This window comes from Lynx canadensis, chromosome A1 (genome assembly GCF_007474595.2).
Source record: "Lynx canadensis isolate LIC74 chromosome A1, mLynCan4.pri.v2, whole genome shotgun sequence".
Classification (NCBI taxonomy): Eukaryota; Metazoa; Chordata; class Mammalia; order Carnivora; family Felidae; genus Lynx; species Lynx canadensis.
The window spans coordinates 91383233-91411085 of NC_044303.2; the positions used below are offsets into that span (position 1 = coordinate 91383233).

General features: G+C 42.4%; 1 protein-coding gene and 1 long non-coding RNA gene across 6 annotated transcripts; one reads left to right on the top strand and one right to left on the bottom strand.

Moving 5' to 3' along the window:
- Positions 1-4089: 4089 nt before the first annotated feature.
- On the bottom strand, positions 4090-27262 carry ZFP2 (ZFP2 zinc finger protein). Of its 5 annotated transcripts, none has more exons than XR_003968962.1 (7): positions 27052-27118; positions 24414-24509; positions 16171-16303; positions 15823-15915; positions 13150-13308; positions 6261-6331; positions 4090-4587 (listed from the first exon to the last, which is right to left on the bottom strand). XR_003968962.1 is itself a non-coding variant. In XM_030316361.1 (7 exons), the coding sequence occupies exons 6-7, from the start codon at positions 6252-6254 to the stop codon at positions 4533-4535; spliced, it is 1446 nt and encodes a 481-aa protein (XP_030172221.1). In that variant the 5' UTR covers positions 6255-6331; positions 13150-13308; positions 15823-15915; positions 16171-16303; positions 24414-24509; positions 27224-27262; the 3' UTR covers positions 4090-4532. The 5 variants fall into 5 exon arrangements, 4 of the variants coding, with proteins under 4 accessions (XP_030172221.1, XP_030172227.1, XP_030172236.1 ...); XM_030316361.1 differs by lacking the exon at positions 27052-27118 and adding an exon at positions 27224-27262 and having other exon boundaries at positions 4864-6331; XM_030316367.1 differs by having other exon boundaries at positions 4864-6331; positions 16171-16266.
- Positions 24506-25952, top strand: LOC115514432. Its single transcript, XR_003968969.1, has 2 exons — positions 24506-24815; positions 25087-25952. It is a non-coding gene; the product is annotated as an uncharacterized LOC115514432 (long non-coding RNA).
- Positions 27263-27853: the final 591 nt, after the last annotated feature.

Here is a 27853-nt window from a genome sequence, read left to right on the forward strand (position 1 = left end):
ACCGCCATCTCCCTCCCCCCACCCGCCCCCAGCCGCGCCCGCTCTCCGACGCGGCTTTGGCCACCGTGCCTGGTCACCACCGGATTGCCCTTTGAAGAGCCACTGCCCGTGGCGAGAAACCGCAACCGCCACATCGCAGGCGGAACACAATGAGCTGGAGTTGGCAGCCCGGGTCGGAACTGCGCTTGCGCGTTGCCCGGGGAGCTGCGGAGCCGATCACCCGCAAGTCAGAGGGCTGCTACCTTCTGGCTTCCCAGACTCCACTTCCCAGAGGGCGAAGCGGCGGCCAGCGCAGAAAGTGATATTGCGCGCTTGCGCAGACACGGCCTCGCCCTTCAACACCACGACTGGCAGCTTTCAGTGCTGAAACTACATTTCCCAGGGGCCACGGCGGGGGCGTCACGGTTCCTTAGCACAGCTATTCCCTGTGCGCTACCCTGCTCGTGCGACTTTGGTTCTGTTCTAGTCAGCGTCCGCTTCAGCTCTGAAATAACGCGCTGGAACGTAAAGACAGCGAGAAGTTGACGACGGCTAAAGTAGGTCGGTCGCGGGGAGAGGGTCGGGGACGGTCCCCAAGGATGGAGTAGGAGGTGAGGAGCCGCCAAGTCGCCCTCCTGGAGGAGGACCGCGCGGAGACGACTTGAGGAGGCGGCGGGACTGCGCCCCGGGGACCGGGCCGGGGCGCGGTAGGGGCGGCAGGCGGGATGCGGGGCCGGCTGCCTTGGACGGTGGCTGGGACCCGGGCGGTAGCGCGGGAGAAACGCCGAGGAGGTAGAGCCGACCTGGTGTCAGCGAATCGTCGGGGAAGGAAGGAGCCAGAGGCCGAGGAGACGGTGTCGGACGCCGGGGTGGGGGGTTATGTCTGTGGGGGCGGGCAGGGATGAGGTGATGGATAGAAAATCCCATTGCAGATATTTCGTTGCCTTTGAATACGCTTTTCCACCGAGCTCGGGATGGAAAGAGGAGGTTTTAACGTTGTCGGTGGTGAATTAAACGGCGCCAAAAATGTGACCTGGGGTTTGTCATTTGGGAAACTGTCGGCCACCTCTTAGGAAGCAGTGTCAGTGACTTGTGAGACACCACAGGATCTTGTTTGGGGCTTTATGGAAGGTTCCATCCTCTTGACACTTCTGGAGCACTTGTGCGTCAGGCACTGTTCTAGGGGCTGGGGAAAGAGCAGCGAAAACCTGCACTTAACGCAGGTTGGAGTCGAGAGGAAGTAGTCAATGAAACATAGAAAAATACTTACCAGGTAGTGACGACGCAGTGAACCTGTGACAGTGGGGTGGGGACTGGGATTATTTTAAGTAGTGTCTTGGGAAATTCTCTTTGAGGAAGTAACATTTGAGCAGAGATGTGAATACCGCGAGAGAGGGAACCACGTGACTTTCTGGGGCAGAGCCGTCCAAGGGGGAGGGGACAGCGATGTCCAGAGACAGAAGTGTGCTTGGTGGGCCTGAGGCTTTGCAAGGCTAACGGGACTGGAGAGGGCGTAGAGTGAACAAGGGAGAGTTGGAGAGGTAGTTTGAAGGGTACTAGAGACCTTGAAGTCCATCCAAGACCTTTGGATTTGTTCTATGTGTGATGGGAAGCCAGTGAAGGAGTCTGTGCAAGAGTGATGTGGCTGAGCACATTTTTAAAGAATCTCTGGTTAGCTGTAGGGAGAAGAGACTGGTGAGGCTAGAACGCAAATACAGGGAAACTAGTTAGGAGGCTGTTACAACCGACCCAGGGAGGGACAGCCTCCCACAGTTATATAACCTTTCTACAGGGCATTTGTTTTGAGTCTAATGATTCTAAGATAATTTTCCCAATGCCATGCTAAGGAGTCTGAATGTTATTTTGTTTTCAGATATATGAGGATGATAATAATAGATTTATTGAGAACTATGTTCTCAATATGTTGGGCACTTTACATCAGTATCTAATGTAATCCAAAGCTATGGAGTTTGCACTACTAGCAAATAAGTGAAGCATGGAGATGTTAAGTGTCTTGCCCAAGCTCTCATGCCCAGTAAGTGGAACCGGGAGTCCTGCCCCTGATGATAGAGGAGAGGACCAAAGGCTGTCCTCCTTACTGGCTGCCCAGCATGACTGAGGGCCTAAGACTTCCAAAACTCCTGAAAAAGTAGCGAGACCTCCATTTGTCTGACCCATTTCTCCAGCTGCTTCCTCTAAAAGTTAATATTTTACCACGTTTTGAACTAGTGCATCCATCTTAGGCTTCAATACACTTCATTTTTCCTCTCCCCCTTGTCCCGTGCCTCCTTCTGACCCTTTGTTTTGCTGCTGTCTTTATCATTTTCATCTATTTTCTACTCATCTCTTCTCTGCCTCCTTTAGAAAAAGAAATAAGTGAAGGGAAAAGGAGGAAACTAAGTGTAAGGGACAAATATTAAAGATCTGAGTTTCAGAGGATACAGGTTAGTGTTTCAGTCCCCCTTTGTCTTTGTTCTAAGAGTTAGACTGTAGAGGTCACATAGCCCAAAGAGACTGAACTGCCCAAGGATTCAGCATCCATAGCGAACCTCCTCCATTGTCACCCACAAACATCTTCTGCACCCATCATTTCTTGATTCCCACCTCTCCCAGTAAAAAGTTTCCTTCCTTTTGAAAAAGGTTGAAAAACATTTCTATAGCTTCTACCTCTGCCCCAATCTTGTTTTCCCACTTTGAGCTGCCCATCCCCTCCTTTCTGCACCTTTGACTCTCCCATACCTCTTCTTTTCAGTGATCATGTAAACCCACTCTTGGCAGACTGTTCATTGGCTAAATCAACACTTTTCTCCAACCTCCTTTTCTTTGCCTACCTCCACTTTGGAGGCTGGAAGAGTATTTTCTCAGCCTCCTTTGCGACTGGCCTCCATATAACACAGCTGTGGTCAATGAAATGTAAGCCGAAGTCTGCTGAGGGGCTTCTGGGAAAACCTGACAAAAGGCACAGATGTTGCTGGTGCTTCCCATACCCTTTCTTCCTGCCTTGAATGCAGATGTTTTACTTGAAGCAGAACAGCCATCATATAACCCTGATGGAAAAGCCATGAAACTCAAGGCATTGAATTAATTTTGTCTTTGAAACAATGCCAGCCTACTTCCAGATTTGTTATGTGAGGAAAAAAAATCCCTGTTTGCTTGTAAGGATTGTTAACTGGGCTTTCTAGTATTTGTAGCCAAAAAGCTCTTCTGATAGATATACTCTCTCAACCCAATCTCCCTCTAGTTATCTTTCTAAATGTCTTTCTCAGTCAAGATACTAAGTCCTTTTCACTCTCCAGCCTACTAATATTTAACAGGTTATCAATAACCAACGCCAAAGGTCGTTTTCTATTTTTATCTTACTTTAACCCCCCAAAGCATTTGAAAATATTAACTATTCTTACCCCACACAAAATTCTTTTACTTCTGTACCACCATCTTCTAATTTTTCCTTCTGTTTTTCATTTTTCTTTTGGCTGTTGTTTCCTCTTAGCTCCTACTGGTTCTACCTCCTCCACTTACCCTGTTTGATGACTGTATGCTCAGAGTATCCTTCATCACCACCCTGCTAGTTATTTTAGTCTGTCAGGATCTTCACTTGGATACCTACAGATTGTTTAAAATCCCCCAGACTGAACTTATCACTGACCCACAGAATCAGTCAACTTTATGTGTTCTTAATTATGATAGGCACTACATCCACCCAAATAAATTCAAGTTCCTACATTCCATCAATTACCACATTATCCAGATTCTGCCTCCTTATTGCTTGAATTCTTCCTTTCCTCTCCTCCACTGCCAATTTCTTAGTTTAGCCCTTCAAAGAACATACCTTCCCCAGTCTGATTTTCTGATCATGTCTATCACATATCTAGCACTTATTGTGTATGAAATAAATGAAATTGTCCTAACTGCTGTCATCACTGTAGATCTATAAAACCTATGACTGTTCTGAATATGTTTTGAGTTGTAAAGATTTCATTACTATGTCAAATTTTCATGTCTATTAGTGTTTAGCATCCTTTCCTTTCCAATTTGATAGACTATGATACAAAGATATGTATTTGAATCCTATGTACTTAGAGACTATATTTAAGTTACACTGTTTTGTAATTAGCTTATTTAACAGTAGTTTAATGACTTAATTGAGAACTCAAAACAGCATGCTATGGCATTAAGATCTGTACAGTTATTTCATCACCCAGTAGCAATCAACCTATGTTTTAGGGAGAAAATAACAGTGGGGGGTGGGGGTGGGGAAATGGAGGGATAATAATAGCATTTGGTAGAGGTAGAGACTTTTGACTCAAAACATCCAGGGAAACCAGATTGCAGATAAGGAGCATCTAGATAACATATATAACATGGTAAAAGGTCAAGGATTTCCCAATATTGGTTATATTTATAGCATTTTAGAACTAATCAGGATTCTGGAGACCTTCTAAATTCAAAATCCCTCATTTACCAAATAAGGACACCATGACCTGGTGAAAGTAGGTGACTTGTCCAAGTTAGTGGCAGATGAGGACTACATACCAGGTCTTTGAGCTGTCCAGTTAAGCACTCTCACATTTTCTCTCCAGTGTGAAGTCTCTGATGTCCAAAGGAGATCTGCAGTATGACACAATAGAACTTATCTTCAACACAAATCCTCGTTTAGAACATGAGCTATTTAAACCTTCTGATGTAAAGGAGGAAGTTTTACTTTCTGAATTAAGATTTTTCTATTTTATATGGTTTTTCCTGCAGTGGTATTATCTGATATAGTAATTTATACTTCAACTGAAAGATTCCTACAGTCATTACATTTATGAGGTTTCTATGTTACATGACTATTATCACTGAACAGTTAATCCTAGTGAAGGGTCCAGTGAAAACTTAACTCACGTATGAGTTCTCTGATGTCGTGTAAGGTTTGTACTCCGACTGAAGGCTTTTCCACATTCATTACACTGATAGGGTTTCTCTCCTGTATGAGTTCTCTGATGCACAATTAGAGATGAATTCTTAATGAAGGCTTTTCCACACTGATCACATTCATAGGGTTTCTCACCAGTATGGATTCTTTGATGTTCAATAAGGTATGCACTCTGGCTGAAGGCCTTTCCACATTCATTGCATTCATAAGGTTTCTCTCCAGTATGAATAACCTGATGTACAGTAAGGGAAGATCTCCCAGTGAAATGTTTTCCACATACCATACATTCATAAGGCTTCTCTCCAGTATGAATTCTCCGATGTTGAGTAAGAGATGAATTCTTACTGAAAGCTTTCCCACACTGATTACATTCAAAAGGTTTTACTCCAGAATGAAGTCTCTGGTGTTCTATAAGGTATGTGCTTTGGCTAAAGGATTTCCCACATTTGTTACATTTGTAGGGTTTTTCTCCAGTGTGATTTCGTTGATGCAGGGTAAGAGTTGAGCTTTTACTAAAGGCTTTCCCACATTCACTACACTCATAGGGTTTTTCTCCAGTATGACTTCTCTGATGTACAATAAGATGCATGCTCTGACTGAAGGCTTTTCCACATTCATTGCATTCATAGGGTTTTTCTCCTGTATGAGTTCTTTGATGCACTGTAAGATTCATGCTTTGGGTAAAAGCTTTCCCACATTCACTACATTTGTAGGGTTTCTCTCCAGTATGAATCCTTTCATGTTGAATAAGGGATGAATTTTTACGGAAAGCTTTTCCACACTCTTTACACTGATAGGGTTTCTCTCCAGTATGAGTTCGTTGATGAACAGTAAGGTTCATGCTCTGACTGAAGGTTTTCCCACATTCATTACATTTATAGGGTTTCTCTCCAGTATGAATTCTTTGATGTACAGTAAGGGAGGAGCGCTCAATGAAGTGCTTCCCACATACATTACACTTATAGGGTTTTTCCCCAGTATGAATCCTCTGGTGCTTAAGAAGAGATGAGCTCTGGCTGAAGGTTTTCCTACATTCATTACATTCATAGATTTTCTTTCCAACAAACATACTTTGAGTTTTAATTAATTCAGAATTCTGTTTAGTGTCTTCTTTATGTGGATTCTGATTATGGGGCCTTTTTCCCACAGGAATACTTTGTTTTATATCAAGGATTGACCCCTGACTAGAACATCTTGCAAATTCATTACCTCCACATGTCCTCCTCTCAGTGAGGGTTTCTTCATGAGTAACTGACACTTGGCCCAGAGGTCTATCCTGGTTTTTCTGTTGCCCATCTAACCAATTATCAGGTTCCCAGGTTTCCCCTAAAGAAGAATGCCAGAGACCTTCCCTTTCCATTATTACCCCATAAGCTATATCTTCAGTAGTATTAGGCTTTATAGTTGACTCTTTGGTTTCAAGTCTTGTCTTCCAATCTGAAAAAAATAAAAAATTCAAATGCACATTGGTTTCTGTGCTGGGAAACTAAAAACTGTATAAGGTGGGAATAAGAGAATGAAACTGTGAATAACTATAGGGCACATGTGAGAGCTTTCAAAGATGTCCCTACAACTGGGAAGAAAAACATAGGGAAGGAACAGTGAACCAGTCCATAAATAACAGGAGAACGAGAGGAGGTGGTAAGCACAGAAAAGAGTGAGCCTATGTATACAGCAGGGATGGACACTGAAATCACTGACCAGGCTGAATGACTGGACAAGGCTGAATAATGAAGATGCAATGAAGGGAAGTATACAGACAAGCTGGGATGGGGGGGGGGGGGGCGCGGGAAGCAGATCAGAAAGCCCTGCCACATTGTACCGGTATTTCCACCAGCAGTTTCTTCTCTCCTGAAATGGTGTTTCTAGTTCTGACACTAAATCTTTGTATAACATCACAGTGTGACACAGCAAAAGATTATTGGCTCTGGAGTCAGACATACTTGGGTTTAAAGCCTAGCTATTAACTTACCATTTTAACTAGTTATTTGATTCTCTGGGTTTGAGTTTTCACAGATAAAAAATAAAAATAATATGGTGAGGATTAAGTAAGATAATGCACATAAACTACCCTTAGGGAATATGCTTGTTTGGAACATAAAATACCACAACCTACTTGAAATTAAAGGGAGAATGACACAATCTAAGGGTTATCCCCCACTCCCACCAACTTTCAACAGGCTATAAGTTTCTCATTCTCTTTAGGTAAGAGGGGCTAAAAGGGCTCTACCCTTTCCTAAATATCCATTCCTTAAAGATGTGAACTGGTGTCAGGGAAAGGCAAAGTAGGATCTGTTGAGCTGCTTGAGATCAGGCTAAAAGGAAGGACCTTGTGGCCACTAAGACTTTATTTTCTCAGAACCCACTTCTTATCCTAGACAAAATGGCCTGGGACAATGAGAGCAGGGGACAGGAAACTACAAACTGAGAATCAGTTGTCAGCTTGACCAAAATTACCAGAACCAAGATCAATACTGAATCAACAAACCAAAGGCCTGTGGGCAGGAGAATTTACTATGAAGCCTGAGGTATGCACTAACTGGACCTCCTCCTTATAACCTCACCTGCTTACACACACAAAAAAGAAAAAAAGTGGAAAGCCACACAGGCTCTACTTCTAAAACACACACACCACCAAGTAACCCCAGAAAGGACTTATCTGAGGGTGAAATACCAACAGGCAACACATGAACTGCCTCCTACCCCACTTCACTATCCTATCCTATCCAGCTGTCCAACTAAAGCTCTTTGAGAACAAAGTGCTACCCAATAAACAACATAAAGGGCAAAGGAGGATCCATTCACACTTTTAGACAAATACAAACTCCAGACAGAACTGCCCTCAAAGATAAATGATACACAAAACATACCAAATTTGGAAACTATGTAGAGGTTCAAAAGCATCAAAAGAAAGAAAACAGCAAAAACAGTGACATACTGGGAGGAGATCTTTGCAACACCTGGCCCATACAGTACTAGAACCTAGATTTATAAAACATAACACTAAGCCTGCCACAAAAATGGGGAAGAGACTTGAATAAGCACTTAAGAAAAGGAAACCATAATGGTGAGTAAACTAGCAAAGATACCCAATCTCAACAGTAACCAGGGGAAGGCTGATTAAATGCCATTGAGATATGATTACCACATACACCTGAGTAACAAAATGAAAAAATACAGACTGATATCTTCAGATTTTAGCAATGTGCTGTAATGGGAACTTTCACATGCCACTGGTGGGAATGCAGTTTGGTTCAGATGTTTGAAAAAGTTTAGCACTACCTAGTAACTCAGAACAGGTACAAAGACTATGATTTAGCAAACCCACTAGTAGGTACATACACTTAATCTACCTTGCAAAGGTATATCACAATTCGTAAGTTTTAAGGTAACATTGTACACAATAGCAAAAATGGAAACAACCCAAATGCCCACCAACAACAGAATAACTAAACTGTCAAACACATATAACAGTAGAAATCAGGGAATGTTAAGGATTTCATGTTTGTGTCTCCTCAGAATTCATGTGTTGAAGCCTAATCCCCAGTGAGATAATACTAAGAGGGCCTTTGGAAGTCATTAAGTCATGAGGGGAAAGCCCTTATAAGAAGTGACACACATGGGGCGCCTGGGTGGCTCAGTCGGCTAAGCGTCCAACTTCAGCTCAGGTCATGATCTCACAGTTTGTGAGTTCAGGCCCCACATCGGGCTCAGTGCTGACAGCTCAGAGCCTGGAACCTGTTTCAGATACAGAATCTGAAACACAGGTTTCTCTCTCTCTCTCTCTGCCCCTCCCCTGCTCACACTCTGTGTCTCACTCTGTCTCTCAAAAAATGAATAAATGTTAAAAAGAAAATTAAAAAAAAAAAAAAGAAGTGACACACACAACAGAGCCTGCCTCCTCTATCTCTGCTCTCTATCACAGGAGGATGCAGTGAGAAGGCAGCTGTCCATGAGCCAGGAGGAGGGCCCTCACTGGAAACCCAATCACACTGGCCCCTTGATCTCAGACTCCCAGCCTCTAGGAACTATGAGAAACACTTGGTGTTTAAGACACCAAGTCTATGGTATTCTGTTATAGCAGCCCCAACTACGACAGTGAACATTAACAATAAGATATGTACATATAACAAAAAGAATGAATGAATAATTTATCTATACACAAATATATATAGTAAGAGTCCAATTAAGTAAATGTGAAAAACAGACTAAACTGTATCATTTAGAGATTCCTTTATTGATGGCAGTACTGTAAAGAAAAGCAAGGAAAGGGAATTATCACCAAAGTGAGAACAGTAGTTATGTTCTGGGTGGAGGTAGGAGGATATAAATGGAGAGGTTCACACAAAGCATTCCTAAGATACTAGCAATGTTACAAATCTGGGTTCTAGTGTCTGGGTGTTTGCTTTCCTTATTATTCATTCATCTTTATTGTTATGAACTATAGAGAGAAGCAACATGGCATAATGGTTAAGACAACAACTTTGGAGCCAGACTACCTGGCTCCATTAGCTGTGTGACCATGTGCAGGTTATTTTTAACCTATCTGTGCTCCTGTTTCCTCATCAGTTAAATAGCACCTATTGCATAGTGTGGATGTAAGAACAAAAATTAGTTAACATTTACAAAGGGATTAGAAGCATATGTAGGTTTTTGCTAAATAGTACATGCATTTTACATGTTCTGTATGACATTTCTAAAAACAAATGAGAACAACAAAATATTTGCGGTTTTGGAAAATAATAATTTTAAGTTGAAACACCATTATGTACTGCAGAAAACTTAACAGTAAGATTCAGTATTTTTTCATGGAGTTTGGAGATCTAAAGTTAATTCTGGAGATTTGCTGTAGAAAAAAAAATGGACTACCAACAATTTTTTAAAAACTGGCTTAAGAGGGGAGCTTGGGTGGCTCAGTTGGTTAAGTGTCAAGCTTCCGCTCAGGTCATGATCTAACAGTTCATGAGTTTGAGCCCTGTATCAGGCTCTGCACTGAGAGCTCAGAGCCTAGAGCCTGCTTCTTTCGGATTCTGTGTCTCCCCGCCTTTTTGCCCTTCCCCCACTTGTGCTCTCTCTCAAAAATAAATAAATATTTTAAAATAATAAATAGATAGATAAACAACTGGCCTAAGAGTTCTCTCCAAGAACACAGGATGCCAGAAGACAGTGAAGCCATGTCTACAAGGGACTGAGGAAAGACTGATGTGACTCAAAAATTCCACATGGCTAGTACTCTATACATGTGTAGAGAAAACCAAAACATTCTTAAATATGAAAGATGTAGTAATTACAGTACTCCTAAACCATTTCTGAAATACTACTTAAATATTCAGTTTGAACAAAGGATTTATCCAAGGAGTTCCAGAATGTTCACTATTAGGAATCTGTTAATATATTAATAGGTCATGGGAGAAAGGACATGTGACCAACCTGATGGATGCTTTAAAAGTAATTGATAATGTCCAACATCCAATCCCGATTCAAAAACAAAATTATAAGTAATGTACCCAAGCATACACATAAAACACTACAATTCAGGGGCGCCTGGGTGGTTCAGTCGGTTAGGCATCCAACTTCAGGTCAGGTCATGATCTCACGGCTCTTGAGTTCAAGCCCCACATCAGGCTCTATGCTGACAGCTTAGAGCCTGGAGCCTGCTTCGGATTCTGTGTCTCCCTCTCTCTCTGCTCCTCCTCTGCTCATGCTGTGTCTCTGTCTCTCAAAAATAAACATTAAAAAAAAAAAAAAAACCTACTACAATTCATACTAACAACACCATCAAGGAAAGGATGATTACTATTTAATATTGCTCCCAAAGTGTGACCAATACATTAGGCAACTTAGAGGGGAGGAACTTTTTATTTTTCCCAGATCTCACAACTGTCTCCCTGGAAACAAAATTGTTAGGGTAGCTTTACTCAGAATTAGTGAAACGTTGAGGAGTTGGGACTGGAGCACTAAGGATCAAAAACTGTCGCTTTTTCAGGGCACCTGGGTGTCTCAGTCGGTTGAGCGAGCGACTCTTGACTTCAGCTCTGGTCATGATCTCAGTTTGTGAGTTCAAGCCACACATCGGGCTCTGTGCTAACAGTGTGGAGTCTGTTTGGAATTCTCTCTCTCTCTCAAATTAAATGAATAAACTAAAAAAAAAAAAAAAAAAAAAACAAACCCATTGCAGCTCTTCCAAGATTGGATGAGGTTTCAGATGCTTGCTATTTTGCTACCTCATTAAATAAGGGTCCTGTAATGTGCACAGCGATATGGCTGGCCAGGATAAGAGTTCTTTGATTGTTAGCTGTTATCATTACCATTATTATTTCCTGTGAAACAATATACAGCTCTCTCTTCCTTTCCTTTTTTTCCTAAACAGGCCTTTCAAGTGATAGCTCATACTCTCTTATGATCTTAGAATGTCTAGTTATAGGATTTATATAATTTTGGTACTCATCAGGACATGAACAAGAGTCCCTAGGACCAAAGGGTTTGGGAGAATATAGATCCTTCAGTCTTTAAGGCTGACAGTGGCCACAGCAGAGGCCAAGAGCCTGCAGAGAATTGGGGTGGGTATAGCACTTGGGCAGCAGGTCTCGCTCTTCCTAGGGCAAGTCGATTTCTTTTTATCTTCTATCCCCTATGTAGTAGTTAAGCTACTCCTTCCACTCAACCAGACTATTTGGCTTTTCACCTGACTGGACTTCCTACTCTGCAGTGCATTCGCATATAGCAGCCAGATTGATCCTCTGAACATGATTAATCAGTCCTACAAGAAATATTTATTGAGCCAAATGCTGATTAGGGTGCTAAGGATATAATAATGAACAAAACATATTTGTGCCCTTAGGAAACTTATGTTTTCGTGAGAGGAAGAAGGACAGTCAATATAGTAAATAAGTAAAATACTTAGGAGTTTATTGGCATACCTTATGGAAAAAAGAAAAGCAATAAAATGGAAACAGGGAACTTGATGAGTGAGGGGAAAGGTTTACAATTTTGTATAGAGTTTTCAGGAAAGGCCACAATGAAAAGGGGACACTGAAGCCAAGACTTTAGGGGCTAAGGAGGGAGCCACAGGACTATTGAAGGAAGAGCATCCCACACAGAAGGAACCACCAGTGCAGAGGTCCTGAGGCAGGGGTGGGCCTGCCCCGTATGAGGATCAATGAACTATAGATATTCCTACACTTTTTATGGTCTTTTAGATTAGTTTTCCTACTAACGGAGGCACAGATAATGCATTTGTACTAAACATGAAGGTAAATACGGATTCTGTAACAGTATATAAATTCTGTGTGTATGTGTACATGTGTTTACACACGCAGACGTATGCGCGCACACGGCACATTTCTGAGAATGATACAAAGTCGTGTATAAAACACAAATAATAAGTTTCTATGTTTAGGGGTAGTAAAGGGTAGCTTCCTGGAGATCTTAAAATATTACAGAATCCCAGTTTCTTATTTTATAGACATAATCTTTGATGATAGATTTCTAATACTTCACACATGTTCTTATTTGTTTCCTTCAAAACTGATCACCAACGGAGCTAAGTCTAATGACCACTGATTAGAGGCTAAAAATTCACTGCTTTCCATATTACTAATAATTCCCATCTATTTCAACATTAACAAGTTTACTAGCAATAATGCTGTCTTTAGGAACAGCATTTCTGTCTTTACATTTTCTACTCAGCTTTTCTAAGAGGCAAAATCTAATGATGAAGTAGCAACTGTATAGATGAAAACCTTAGTACAAAAAAGGAAAACGATCATCTAGAAGGAAAGTTGGGGGGTGCCTGGGTGGCTCAGTCGGTTAAGCATCTGACTTTGGCTCAGGTCATGATCTCATGGTTCATGGGTTCGAGCCCCACGTCGGGCCCTGTGCTGACAGCTCAGAGCGTGGAGCCTGCTTCGGATTCTGTGTCTCCCTCTCTCCCTCTCTCTGCCTCTCCCCAGCTTGCGTTCTGTCTCTCTCTCAAAAATAAATAAAATGTAAAAAAAAAAAAAAAATTTAAAAGGAAAGTTGGGCCAGGATGTAGAAGTTCAATTTTTGCTAGATACTTGGAAATAAGAAGGGACAGCAAGGCAAGGAAAGAAAGTTAGGATTTTTTTTTTTTTTTTTTTTTTTTTTTAGAATTAGCATTAAACCCGAAGGCAAAAACAAACAAAACAAAATAAGAATCCTGTGTTCAACTTCTGGCATGTCATTCCCCCTCTGAGCCCATCTCTTGCACTTGGAGAGGGGCTGACAGTACTTACCCCATAGGGTTATGAGGAGTGAGTCATGGTGGCTGGGCAAGAGCCGAATACAGCACCCCGTCCTCAACGCTTTCTTGTCTTGATTTTGGACAGGATAAGAAGACTAAATGGTCACTTAATCTGGCAGTAACATCGAAGAAAACCTGGAAAAAAGCAGACCTGGCGTTTGCACACCAGTTTTCTTGTTATCATTCTCTTGCTCCACTTTTCTGGGTCTTCAGTTTCTCCCCTCTGCTCCTGTAAATACACAGTAGTCTCTTCGCTGGTGAACAAACCAGAGGCACTTGACCTCTGACTTCTTTCAGCTCTTGCCCTTTCTTCCTTTTCCTCTAAAGCTAACTCTGTTGAAATGACAGTCTGAAACATCTTTACTCATCTACCCACAGCATAGTTCCCTCTGCACTACAAGTGCTCTTCCCCAAGGCCGCGTCCTTATGGCGAAGGCCCATAGCACCCTCCAGTTCTTAGAGCACACCTGCACACTCCCGCTGCTTCTCTCTTCCCGTGGCTCTCCATAAGTTCTCTCCTCCTCCTCTGACTACTCTTTTCTGTCCCCGTCACTGGTGTTCAATATCCACCCTCTCTGATCACTCCCTCTAAAACAGAGCCTCTGTGGGGCTCCAGGTGGCTCAGTCGGTTAAGTGTCCGAATTAGGCTCAGGTCATGATCTCAAGGTTCATAAATTTGAGCCCCGAGTCGGGCTCTGTGCTGACAGCTCAGAGCCTGGAGCCTGCTTCAGATCCTGTGTCTGCCCTCTCTCTCTGCCCCTCCCCGCTCTGTCTCTCTCTCTCTCTCTCAAAAAAATAAACATTAAGTAAATAAGTACTGGGGAGCCTGGGTGGCTCAGTCGGTTGAGCGTCCGACTTCGGCTCAGGTCCTGATCTCGCGGTCTGTGAGCTCGAGCCCCGTGTTGGGCTCTGTGCTGACAGCTCAGAGCCTGGAGCCTGCTTCGGATTCTGTGTCTCCCTCTCTCTCTGCCCCTCCCTCACTCATGCTCTCTCTCTCTCTCTCTCTGTCAAAAATAAACAAACATTAAAAAAAAACTAAAAAAACCCCACCAATAAATAAATAAATAGATAGATAAATAAATAAATAAATAAAACACAGCTTCTGTTACCTGATCTAGTTCCCCTATGCTGCTTGCTTTTTCCACATGGCACTGGGACTCTAAGTCATTCATTCCCTTCATTCCTCCTTCCTTTCCTGTCCCTTCTCCCTCCCTACTTTATTTCCTTACTAATTTTTTGTCCTCCCACTAGACTAATAAGCTCCATAGGGAAACCACCTGTCTTGTTTATTGCTATAACCACAGTGCTAGGGCCAGGGCCTAGTGCTCACAAAATATTTGTTGAATAAATAGGTCATTTACATAAGAAAAAATAAAAATAGCAATAGTAATCAAATCCACAGAAATCTATATAGTAAAGGCACTTAAAGCTACCTTAAGGGATCATAAAATATCCAAAATTGTGCAGTATGTAGCATGAGCCCTACAAAATACATCTTTTGAACCAGTGATTCTTTAAAATCCTGTTCTAAAGAACAGAAAGCTAACTGGAAACCAGCAGCAATGTTCAGAAGATTCTATTTTTCCTATCAATATGTTATTTTACTGATTTTTTATTGCTTTGTACTTGATAGCCATACACTATCCAGAGATCAAAAAATATGTGTCTATCTCTTTAATTTAAAAAATATATTAAGAAGAAGTGGTAAATGCTTTCATATTGAGTAGAGAATAAAAGGGTGTAAAATGTGTTTTTTTTTCAGAAAAAGTGATAACATCTAACAGAGAAATCTCAGTTGTAATGGGGATTAGAAACCAGATAACAAAGACTAAATGCATTAAATGCTTAGAGGAGAAAGATCCGGATGCAGATTAAAAATTTAGGAACAAGAAAGGGAATATGTAAGATGTGAGGTTACTAGTGAAAATAACAAGGCTAAAGTCATCTTCATTTGTTTGTTTTTTGTTTTGTTTTTTATTTTTTTTTCAACGTTTATTTATTTTTTTGGGGACAGAGAGAGACAGAGCATGAACGGGGGAGGGGCAGAGAGAGAGGGAGACACAGAATCGGAAACAGGCTCCAGGCTCTGAGCCATCAGCCCAGAGCCTGACGCGGGGCTCGAACTCACGGACCGCGAGATCGTGACCTGGCTGAAGTCGGACACTTAACCGACTGCACCACCCAGGCGCCCCTCTTCATTTGTTTTTAAATGAAGACTATAAACACGTATACAAGTATGCAACTCAACGTTAGTTTCCTTTAGAAAGGCTGACAAAGTTTTAAATGAATGAGGGAAAAGAAAGCTATGGATACAGGGTATGGCTGAAAGACTCAGGAAACAGAGGAAAGAGAATATAGAGACAGCCAGAAAGGGACTCGGAGTACAGATGAAGACAGAAGAGGAAATAATAATTGCTAACATTTGCTGATGTTCAAGGCAATTAATAAGTGCTACGAATATAATAACTCATTTAAATCCTCATCCAGGATTCCCTCCCTCCCTGGTAAGGACTTTTGCAAGAGGATGAGCAACATGAGTAAGGTGGAGGCATTTGAGAGAATACATGTTGGTGGTGCAGCCTCTCCTAGAGACCCAGGGAGCTCCACTGTGATTTCTTCTGGGGGGACACACTCAGGCAGCCAGTTCCCACCACCCGATACTCACCTGGAGAGAGGCACGCTGGAAGTTCTTTTGTCACCTGGCTCAGTTCCTCCAGTTCCAGCTGAGAACTCACATTTGGTTTGGAAAGCTGATGCCCTGCTCGGGAGGAGACACTAAATTTGGGTTCTGAATGGAGTAAACCATTCCCAGCACCTGTCCTTGTCCCTTCCCCCTCAGGCCTTCTGACGGCTCCATTTTCCAGCCCACATCCAAAGAGAACACCCTAAAACAGTGACCTATAACAGCAGGACTACAAGTGCAGATTCCTGAATTTCATTGGTTGTACAAGGTGTCAGGAGGTGGGGAAGGCTGTCAGCAGGGAGGTTTTGACTTCCGAGAAGAGGTCCTTACCCAGTGAAACCAAGTCCCTGTAGTTCTCCAGCATCACTTTCTCATACAGATTCCCCTGAGCAGAATCTAGACGAAGCCACTCCTCCCAAGTGAAATCTGCAGACACATCCTTGAATGTCACTGACTCCTGAAACTATAAATTCATGCTCAAAGGATTATGCCAATAAAATCCCCCTGAGGGAAGTGCAAAAACAAGCAGCATTAGAAGGGACAGGATAAAGAGATCTGTGTGAGAAAAATGTATTATCTGCCAAAAGAAACTAAATAAAAATGTGCATTATCATGAAATAATCAAAGATAAGTATAATATAGAAAATGCTTTGGCATTTAAGGACAGGAAGAGGAGGTATTAGGGAATAACCAGGAAACATACAGAAGGCTGCTCTAGATTACCACTGGAGAAAAGTAGGTGGTGTTCTGATCGCCTCCCATTTACCCCACTAGTGAAGGAGGGATCCTGCTCCTTAAATAGCACAAGATGAGTGAACACATGACACCCAGCACTGGATGGAAAAGACTGACAGCAATTTATCAGTAACTCATAGCCTGGGGAAGGAGGAAATACCCACCATGCAGGGCCACGCAGGGGCTGCACTTGTGAACCAGCAGGGGCTGTGGGAGACAGGCTGTGTAGTGACAAGAGGGTGAGGTGACCCTTGGTAACCGTGGGAAGATGCAGTTGGCTTGTTTGAACAGTTGCATGGGCTGGTAGGGAGGTGAAACCCATTAGGTTTCACTGGGAGGGAGGAGTGCACCTGGTCAGGCCGAGGGGAGAGCTAGCTGAGTAGGGTGCTTTTCCTGCTGGGTTGGGGCAAGGAGACCAAGGGAACTCATAGCTAGGTCTCTGGAGCCCCCATGAGGCTCAAAGTTGTCAAGGCAGCACATGGAATTTCAGGCTTTACTATATAGGCGGGAATCCCAGTTAATGGAGGGAAAAAGTGTACAAATAGGGTACATCTAGAACATGGTTGAGAGGACCAATAAAACACCCAGCTTGACTTGGAAATGGCATTTCAAATTTATAAGCCCATTTCAGCCTCGTTCCCTAGCCCTTAGACTAGGAAGCAAAACGGGATAGGCATTCAGTATCTGTTGAATGAGTTCACATGATGGTTACTTTTATGTATCAACTTGACTGGGCTAAGGTATGCCCAGATAGCTAGTAAAGCATTATTTCCATGTGTTTCTGTGAGGGCGCTCCCAGTGAATCAGTAGACTGAGTAAAGATCAGCCCTCAGCAATGTGGGAGGGCATCATCCAATTCACTGAGGGCCCAAATAGAACAAAAAGGCTAAGAGAGGACAAATTTGCTGGCTCTGCTCGAACTGACACAGCCTCCTCCTCTGGCCTTCATAGCTCTTGAGCCCTCAGACTTGGACCAGGACTTAGAGCATCAGTCCCCTGGACCTCAGGCCTCTGGGTTTGTAGTAGGACTACATACACCTTGACTTTCCTAGGCCTCCAGATTGCAGAGGGCAGACTGTGGGGACTCTAGCCACCCTAATCGCCTGGGCCAATGCCTTATAACTTCTTTCTGTATCTATGTATATCCTCTGGGTTCTGTTTCTTTAAAGAACCCTGACTAACACAGGAAGGCAGCACTAACATCCTGAGTTTTGCACTAACAAGTGTGTCTGACACCTCACCTCATTTAATCCATATGACAGCCTGTTAGACTGATAGCACTAAAGCCACCATTTTATGATGAGAAATCTGAGGATGAAAATGGTTAAATCACATCTCCAAGATCACACAGCTGGGGCTCAAACCAAAGGCCATCTACATCTAACTCCTTGTGTTGTGAGAAGAGAAGGCAGCCAAGAAAAGAACCCTTGCAACCAACCCCCATCAGAGAGAGTGGGGGAAGGGGGCGTGGGAGGAGGGATTGAGAGGGAAGGAGACTCAGGTAGGAGGAGAGAGAGTTTCAGGGAGGAAGGGGTGGGTCAAACAGAATGATGACTGAAAAGAGAGCTGCTGGTTGGAAAATTAGCTAATTTCCACAGAGTGGTGAAGGCAGAAGTCAACTTACAGTGGATGAAGCGCTAAATGGAAGATCAGGAATAAGAAGCAGCTACATGAAATTACTTCAAACTTCTCTGAAAAAGATGAAAGAAGACGGTATGGAAAGAAGTAGGGACTAGATAATGGGAATAAAACAGTCGACGAGGTGCTGTGCTGTGTAAGTGGGCAGAGGGCATAAAAGGCCCAGAGACCGCAGATGGGACGGAACCAACGTCCAAAAAATTTGTGTGTTTTACATCCTGCTGGCTGTGAATCTCCAGAAAAAGTGTCAAAACAGAGGCAGAGTTCATTTGCTTTCTACCTCCTCATTTTCTCCTAATTATTTAATGAATATATCAACATTAAAAAAAATGTTAAAAACCACTCACAAATATTGTCAAGAAATATAAAGATAGCTACTAGTAGGATCTAATTACACGACAGAACTTACATTTTATGAAAGGAAAAAAACCAACCAAGAAAAATCATCAGTTTAACAAATGTGAAGAAAGGACACAAGAGAGGTGCCTGGGTGGCTCAGTCAGTTAAGCGTCCGACTTCAGGTCATGACCTCACAGTTCATGAGTTCAAGCCCCGCATGAGGCTCTGTACTGGCAGCTCAGAGCCTGGAGCCTGCTTCAGCTTCTGTGTGTGTCTCTCTCTGCCCCTCCCCCACTCACGCTTTTTTCTCTCTCTCTCAAAGATAAATAAATGTTATAAAAAAAAAGGACACAAGAAAGCATAATACACCTAGATAATTAAATAATCAGAAAAAGACCTGATACTTGTGTAACAACATACGTAAATGAATTGACTTTCTCTATTAAAAAGACAAAAACTCTTGGGTACCTGGGTGGCTCAGCTGGTTAAGTATCTGATTCTTGGTTTTGGCTCAGGTCATGATCTCATGATTCGTGGGTTCGAGCCCTACATCAGGCTCTGTAATGTGTCAGCACAGAGACTGCTTGGAATTCTCTCTCTCTGCCCCTGTCCAGCTCATGCTCTCTTGTCCTTCTGCCTCTCAAAATAAATAAATAAACTTAAAAAAAATTTTTTTAAAAAGACAAAAACTCTCAAGTTGGTTTCAAATCTAGCACATATAAGAGATAGACCTAAAACACAAAGTTAAAAAATAATTATGTAGGGGGATAGAGACAAGATACAGCAAATGCAAATAAAAAGAAAGCAAGGAGAAAAGAAAAAAGAAGAAACAAGGAAGAGAACACATAAATAGCAGATAAGGTAGAATATACGTGGAAACAAAACACAAGCCCCTTCTTTGTAAAAGAAGGTAACATCAGAAATAGGACATTCTCTTTCCAAAAATTAATCCACTTTTTTTTCAATAAATTGTCTTGTTAGCTGAATATATTGGACAAAATTAGAAGCTCAGATTCAGACACCTATGGGCTATACACCGGTCTTCCCCACTTCCCTGTATTCTTGTCACCCGAAGAGCAGAGCTCCCAAGTTGCCACAGAGCTTGTCTTTACTACGAAACACTCTGGATCCCTGAACTATAAAAGGACTCATGAAAACTGATTTAGATAAGTACAAAAGAGCATTTTAAAAGGCCAAAGTGAAATTTAATGATATTGTTCATAAAATATATTTGTTGTTAATCTCTGTCGTCCATAAAATATATTTGCTGCTAATCCCTTCAGATGTTTTTCCCTTTCTCCTTTCCACTCCATATGGGTCTTTTTCTTCCCCAGCATGTTAAAAGCACAGGGTAACTCATGGTGTTTGAAATAAGCAGATTCATGGATTTATCTCATTCATGAAAAAGCTTTCTTAAACCTAAAAACACAGGCTTTTTGATATTGTTATTCTTTGAAAACGTTAAGAATCAAATGGAATGAATAGGGATATTTTAATGATGAAAGTATAATTTATAAAGAAAGTATGATAGTGAAGTTTGAGTCACAACAGCTACGAAATGTTTTCAGATATAATTCTTAGCAATCCAACTTAAAAAAAAAACCACAATCATGGTTAAATCTCAATCACAATAGCAAGAAAAAAAATGAACCTTAGAATATACTTAATAGGACTATGTAAGATCCTTGTGATCAACCTTAACAAAAGCCATAATGAAGGGTCTGAATAAAACGAAGGGTAGTATTTTTATTCAATAGGAAGAATAAACATTGTAAAAGATGGTAGTCTTCCTCAAATTGATACAGATTTAGTGGAATTCAAATCAGAATTGCATATTTTTTAACAGTTACTTTTGGAACTTGGTGATAATAAATTTCAACTATAAAGGTAAATGCAAATGAATAGTCCAATAACTAGAATTTTTAAAAGAAAATCAAGGGGGGGATTTGCTTCAACAAAATAAATTCTAAACAAAATAGTGTGGTACTATAACAGAGAGCGATAGAACAGAGTCCAGAAAAACTTGTGTGTGTATACAGACACATACATATACTTTTTATAACATATGTATAAATAGAATATACATTAAAGGTAGGATTTCAAATCTATGGAGAATAAGTACATTATTGAGTAGATTACATCAGTTTGAATGCCAGCTCCTCAGAGGTGCCACTCCGGCTCTGCCTAGCTAAAACTGACATCACACTCCACCATGCTGCCCTGCTGGGTGGCCACCACAGCACCTAACAGTGTCCTCAGTGATTATTTCTTCTTCATTACTGTGCCCAGACAGGATCTAGGAGAAAGGGACCCATCCTGACTCATTCACTGCTCTCTTCGGAGCGTAACCACATAACATGTGGTAGGCGGGTGCTCAATCCGTTTAGCGAATGGATGATGAAATGCTTCACCACATCTTTAAATGAAGTTGGACTAGGAGCACCTGGGTGGCTCGGTCGGTTAAGTGTCTGACTTTAGCTCAGGTCATGACCTCACAGCTCTTGAGTTCAAGCTCCACCTCAGACTCTGCGCTGACAGCTCAGAGCCTGGAGCCTGCTTCGGATTCTGTGTCTCCCTCTCTCTCCGCCCCTTCCCTGCTTGTGCTCTCATTCTCTCTCTCTCTCAAAAATAAATAAAACATTAAAAAAAAATTTAAATGAAGTTGGACTACAATCTCTCATTATATACAATAAATTCCATATAGCCCAAGGATGTAAATTTAACATGATAAAACTAATAGAAAATGTAGAAGAATATTTATATAATCTTAGGATACAGAAAGCCTTTCAGAGCCTGATTCCAAAGCCAAACAAAGGAAAAGGAAAGTTAACTGCATAAAACTTCCAAAACTGATTTCTGGCAGAAGATGTTATAAACAGATATAAAAGAAAAATGACAGGGAATAAATAATATTGGTGATTTATGGCAAAGGATTAGTATCCACATTACATAAGAGGCTTCTTTTATACATAAACCACCCAGTATAAAACTGGACAAAGGATGTAAATAGGTATTTAAAAGGCCAGAAGAATGCTTAGTTTTGAGGGCTTGAGACCTGTAATTATATATTATAGCCTTAAGAATTTTTTTTTACAACTACATGCCTAGTATTTATATTCAGAAAAAGAAGATTAAATTTATTTTTAAGTTTATTTTGAGAGAGAGAGCATGCACGCACAAGTAGGGGAGGGGCAGAGAGAGAGGGAGAGAGAGAATTGCCAGCAGGCTGTGTACTGTCAGCACAGAGCCCAATGCGGGGCTTGAACCACAAACCGTGAGGTCATGGCCTGGGCCAAAACCAAGAGTTGGACGCTTAACCGACTGAGCCACCCAGGTGCCCCAAGAAGATAAAATTTAAGGGCAAATATGAGTCATGTTTGTGCGATTCACAGTCACACCTCTGGCCAATAGGGGAAAGATGCACTGATGCGTCCCAACTCCAAGTGTCATGGTCATCCAAGACAAAGACTGAGGAGCTGTTCCAGGATAAGGGAGGCTAAGGAGATGTAGCAGCTGAATCCCAGTTGTAATCTAGATTGGTTCTGGACCAAAGGACATTTGTGGCAAAATATGTGTAATAGCTAATAGCACTGTATCCATGTAAATCTCCTCATTCAGTACTTGTATTTTGGTTACATAAAACAAGAGCTTGTTTCTAGGAAACACCTACTGAAATATTCAGAAATCAAACCAGTGATTGCCTGGCATAGGGGATGTAGACTGGATGGTGGTGACAACACTTTCTGAGGTGATGAAAATGTTGTCTAGCTTTTTGGGGCAGTGATTATGTTGGTGCACAAGTTTGTCAAAACTCAATGAATTATATGCTTAAAATGGGTTATTTTATATAAATTATACCTGGGAAAAAAGCTGATTTTAAAACTTAACACTGTTTTAACTAAATAGAATCAAGGCTACTGACAACCAAATCACAACCTTCATCAACCAAAATCTTCTGAACATTCCCCCTTTAAACCTTCTTTTCCAGGAATTCCGTCTTTCTCCTGCCTATATTTTGGTGCGTTATGAAGCCTTTTATAATGGAGCTTGACAATACAAAGGAGAGAAAGTAGTACAGAAACAGAAATCACAACAGCTAATAATTGTCTTCATGAAGCCTTCTTTGAACTGGTTCCTTTGATAAATAAGCGACATATCTGATCTTACGAACAGACAAAACACAAATCCTGTGGGACTGGAGGAGACAAGGTTACACAAGCCTAACCTTAAAAAGAAAAAAAAAAAACAAAAACAAAACTTAGGGTCTCCTGGACCAAGTCCCCCTAATATCTTATTCCTTTTCCAGAGGAGCAACACCTCCAGGTTCTAGTAAAAACTAGCAGGTTCCATTTGCAAGCAATCTCGCAGGGCAAAAAAACCCACAAAAAAACCCAAAAAACAAAAAACCCTGGGCTTCTCACTACTCTTTCATGCATGATTTCTTTCTCTTTCTTTCTTTCTTTCTTTCTTTCTTTCTTTCTTTCTTTCTTTCTTTCTTTCTTTTCTTTCTATGTTTGTTTATTTTTGAGAGAGAGAGAGAGAGAGAGAGAGAGAGAGAGACAGAGCACAAGCAGGGGAGGGGCAGAGAGACGGAGACACAGAATCTGAAGCAGGCTCCAGGCTCTGCGCTGTCAGCACAGAGCCCAAAGCAGGGCTTGAACTCATGAACTGTGAGATCATGACCTGAGCTGAAGTCAGACACTCAATCGACTGAGCCACCCAGGTGCCCCTGCATGATTTGTTTTAGCTGTTGGGACACTGCTTCTTCCTAAGAAAGCTAGGAACATGCCAACTCTCTTATCAAAATTCCTCCTCTTTGAGCCAAAGCATAAGAGACTCTTAAAAACTGAGAACAAACTGAGGGTTGATGGGGGGTGGGAGGGAGGGGAGGGTGGGTGATGGGTATTGAGGAGGGCACCTTTGGGGATGAGCACTGGGTGTTGTATGGAAACCAATTTGACAATAAACTTCATATATTGAAAAAAAAAAAAATTCCTCCTCTTCTACCCCCATGCCTAGCATACACACAAACTCCTTCCTCCTTCCTGGCATTTGACCCCAAACTTTGTATCTGATTCCTTCTCACCACCAGTCACTGCCACATTTGCTCCACCAAGCTGGAATAATGCTAGGAATGCCTTACGGAGAGTACCTTTAACATTCTAGTAACTACGCTGGGCACTTTCTACTTACATTCTTTCATGTTTCAACAGACGCAGGAAGTACATATTATTAAACGGAATGAACCAGGTGAAATGCTTAAGAATGTCAAGTATGTGGCAAAGGATCAGTTAGTGTGGTTATTTCCATCATCCTCATTAGGAACTTCAGGGAAGTCAGGTTACTTATCCAAGACAATGCAACTATTAATGGTAGAGTCAGGACTTAATCTTGGGACACTTTAACTCCATCACAGCAAATCTTCTCCAGTTATCCCTATCCAACCTTACTTCTCCCGGTTGCCACACTGATGTCCTCCTCCAGGTCTTGGGACACTGACAGTCTGGGTACCTAGCCATACTTGTTCTTATTATCCTATTCACGTACGGTCATCATGACTGTATCTTGTAGAGAAGTGACTTCTTTTACGTTCCCTGAGAGTCTGTAAACCCTGTAAGTACCCAGACCAATTTTCATATGATTTTCGTTCCTTTTGTGACCCTTGAGCACCACCAAAAGGCCAGCAGTCCAGGGCTTCCAGCTGAATGAGGGCTTCCAGCTGAGGGACACTAATGGGGGATATGTGGGAAATTTTCAGATTTAGAGATTTCTGTAGCCCTGTCCTCTGCAGTGAAGCCCAGGTACAGTATGGGAATAAGTAGTAGGGAGTAAGGGAGAGGTTTCAGAGAGAAGGAGCTTACCTGAGTTCCCAGTGGCTGAGGCCGAGCAGCCATTGCCTTCTCTTTCCTTCTGTGGGACCCTTCCTAGGGGATGGGCAGAATCCAGAGGAGACGGAGCTGAGGGAAGGAAAAGAAACCATGAGAAATGAGGCTCCTGCAACAACAAAAAATAAAATACCTACAGAGAAACCAAATAAGATATGTGTGGTATTGACTTAAGAAAAACTGGAGCTTTTATTTATGAAATTTACTAAGCTATTTAGATTCATAAAGAAGGATGAATAGAGAGACATACCACATTCCTGGATAGGATGTCACAGTGTCCTTAAGTTGTCACTTCTTTGAAATTAATTTATAAACTTCACATATTTCCAACCAAGTTATACCAAGTAATTGTATTTTAAAGATCATTATGGAAAAGAGGTTTTTATTTATTTATTTATTTATTTATTTATTTTATTTTATTTTATTTTTTGTTAATTTTTTTTTTCAACGTTTATTTATTTTTGGGACAGAGAGAGACAGAGCATGAACGGGGGAGGGGCAGAGAGAGAGGGAGACACAGAATCAGAAACAGGCTCCGAGCCATCAGCCCAGAGCCTGACGCGGGGCTCGAACTCACGGACTGCGAGATCGTGACCTGGCTGAAGTCGTACGCTTAACCGACTGCGCCACCCAGGCGCCCCGAAAAGAGGTTTTTTTTAAAAAATTAATTGTGTTGTTTAACAACAGCCAGGAAACACTTGGAAGAATGATGAGGGAGGACCTGTCCACCAGATAGCTATAAAGCTACAGTAATTAGCACAGTGTTATGGAACAGGCTGAGTCATTTACCAGATATATTGTTGACCACCAACTGTGTTACCAGGTACCATTCCTAGGGGAGAGATACCATTACAAATACAGTTGTAAACCAGATAAATTTTCTCTCTCACAGATTATAGTCTAGCCGAGAAAAGGGTCAGTAGAACAAATTAAAACCCTTCCAACACAAACGGTTCAGAAAAAATTTTACACGTAGGAATTCAGGATATGAAAAAGTGATATTTCATATCAGTGAGAAAAGGATGAACTAGGACTTAGAACAAGGGCTTACCATTTGGAAAATAAAAGTTTGCACATAAAATGAAGCTACAGTACTAGAAGTACAGATGAACTTTTTGTGATCATAATGGGATAGATGACGTCCAAACACAGACTTGACACAGACTTGAAGGGATGGTTTTCATGTCTAACCATATGAAAATGTAACATTTCTGCCTAGTTAGAAAACACTGTATCATACAAAATTTAAAAACAAAACTCAGATTGCATAAAAATATTCATTAGTGTTCATAATGCAAATTTAAACAACCTTCTCAGAAAGTTAGAGTATAGGAACACCCAGACTTGATGTGGGTCCATCAGGCACACACTGCAAATGTTTACAAACTGCTACATTTCTGGAGAGAATAAGATGTGGGATCAAAAGCCTTACAGTATGACCCAGAAATTTCATGTGAAGAGATTTAAAGAATGAGACAGGGATGGCCTATATTGTTTATAACAGATGAGGAAGACCAAAAAAAAAAAAAAAAAAAAAAAAAAAAGCTGAGAAAGACTACAGAGGCTTAAAGGAAGGAGTGAATAGGGCACAAACATACTTTTTCTCACACCCTTTAAAATGAGAATTGTTTTTAAACATTAGTATAACTAGATGTTTTCAAAAAATGTTTTGTAAAAAGTTTTTTATCCACTTGGCTCAAGTGGTACTTAGATAAAAACATTTGTAAAAAATCGCGAAGCTTAACATTCGTGCACTTCAAACCCTTTCCAAATGTATTTCAAAACTCCTTTTTAATGTTTGTTTATTTTTGAGAGAGAGAGAGAGAGAGAGAGAGAGAGAGAGAGAGATAGGCAGAGTGTGAACAGCGGAGGAGCAGAGAGAGGGGGAGACACAGAATCTGAAGCACTCTCCAGGCTCTGAGCTGTCAGCACAGAGCCCGACATTGGGATCGAACTCAAGAACCGGGAGATCATGACCTGAGCCACCCAAGGCCCCACAAAACTCATTAACAGTAAATGGAGAAAAGGATACTGAAGTCCACATCTTTGTGTAAAAACAAAGCATTTCAATGTTCATATATATATACACGCCAAAATGCAGTTTTCAGGTAATTTCTTCCTTTATGCTCCTCTGAATTTTCTAGTTTTCCTATAGTGAACTTTTTCTTTTTGGGAGATGGGGGAGGAGGAGAAAAAAAAATGCTTTAAACAAGGAAAGAAAAGGACTTCCTGAAATAGAAAATCTGCACGGGGTTGCCCACCCCCACCCCCCATTCCTAGAGGAGATGGGTCAAGGGGAGCCCACGCCAGCACCGCTCGGAATCGGGAACCATAGAGGGCGCGTCCGCGAGACGAGGTCTACACAAAGGGCAGGTGCCGGAGCCCCCAGACCGCGCACCGGGTGCAGCATCCCCCCGAGACTTCTAAAGCGGGGCCCGGAGAAAGCCGGCAGGGAGGAACGCAGCGTGCGAACGACTCCCAGAGCCTTCGGCCCCTCACTGGCCCCTCGGGGGGCCCGCACCAGGTCCCCCGCCCTCGCCGCTCCTGACAGGTGGCGGCCCTCAGCTCTAGGTATTCCCACCCGGCCGGGCTCCCGGGACGAGAGAGGGCGCACCTGGAGCAAGCGGCCCGGCGCCGCGCAGGGACGGAGAGAGCGCTGCCCCGGGCCCATCCACCTCCGGCCCCGCCCCTCAGGGGCCTCGCCAGGCCGTCCCGGCCGCCTGCTGCTTGGGTCTCCGCCTGGCGCCAGCCCGATCCGGCCGGTCCCGCCGCAGCCCCGCACTCACCCTCTCCCTCTCCGACCAGGGCAGGAGCAGCTAGTGCTCACGCAGTCCTGCCCGGCGCCTACGCCCGGGGCGCCGGACTACATTTCCCACAAGGCCGCAGGGATGCGGCGCAGGAGTGAGTGCGCAGGCGCGAGCCCGCGGGAGGGTGGGGCACCTTCGACTGTAGGACCGTGGTGGCTTCCAGCAGCGCTGTCTCACGTTAGGGAGATTTTGTCTTGAGAAGCTGGGTGGGAACTGCGTGGCGACCTTACCCCCGCTACCCCAAGGAAGCCCCTCCTCGTTAGAGCCTGTGGGTGCCTAACTCAGGCGTAGGGGAGAAAGGGGAAGAGAACCTTAAATAAGTCTCACTTTTCTGGTGTGAAATAACCAGTCTCTTCCAAAGTTTGTCAGAAGGTAGTAACTTGCCGCATTCTTAGTGGGCACTACGTGAATGGTGATTAAGGTGCCCCCAACCCTAGCTCAGTGTCAGGCGCTATGCTAAGTGCTTCAAGATTAGCACAGTGTAGAATGCAGCAAAAATCTCCAGTTAAATATATGGCCAGAGTTGTTTCAGCTGGAACACTGGAGAAATAGATGACATTTGGTAGCTCAAGAGATCAATATGGTAGTGTAGATTGTAATATTTCGTTT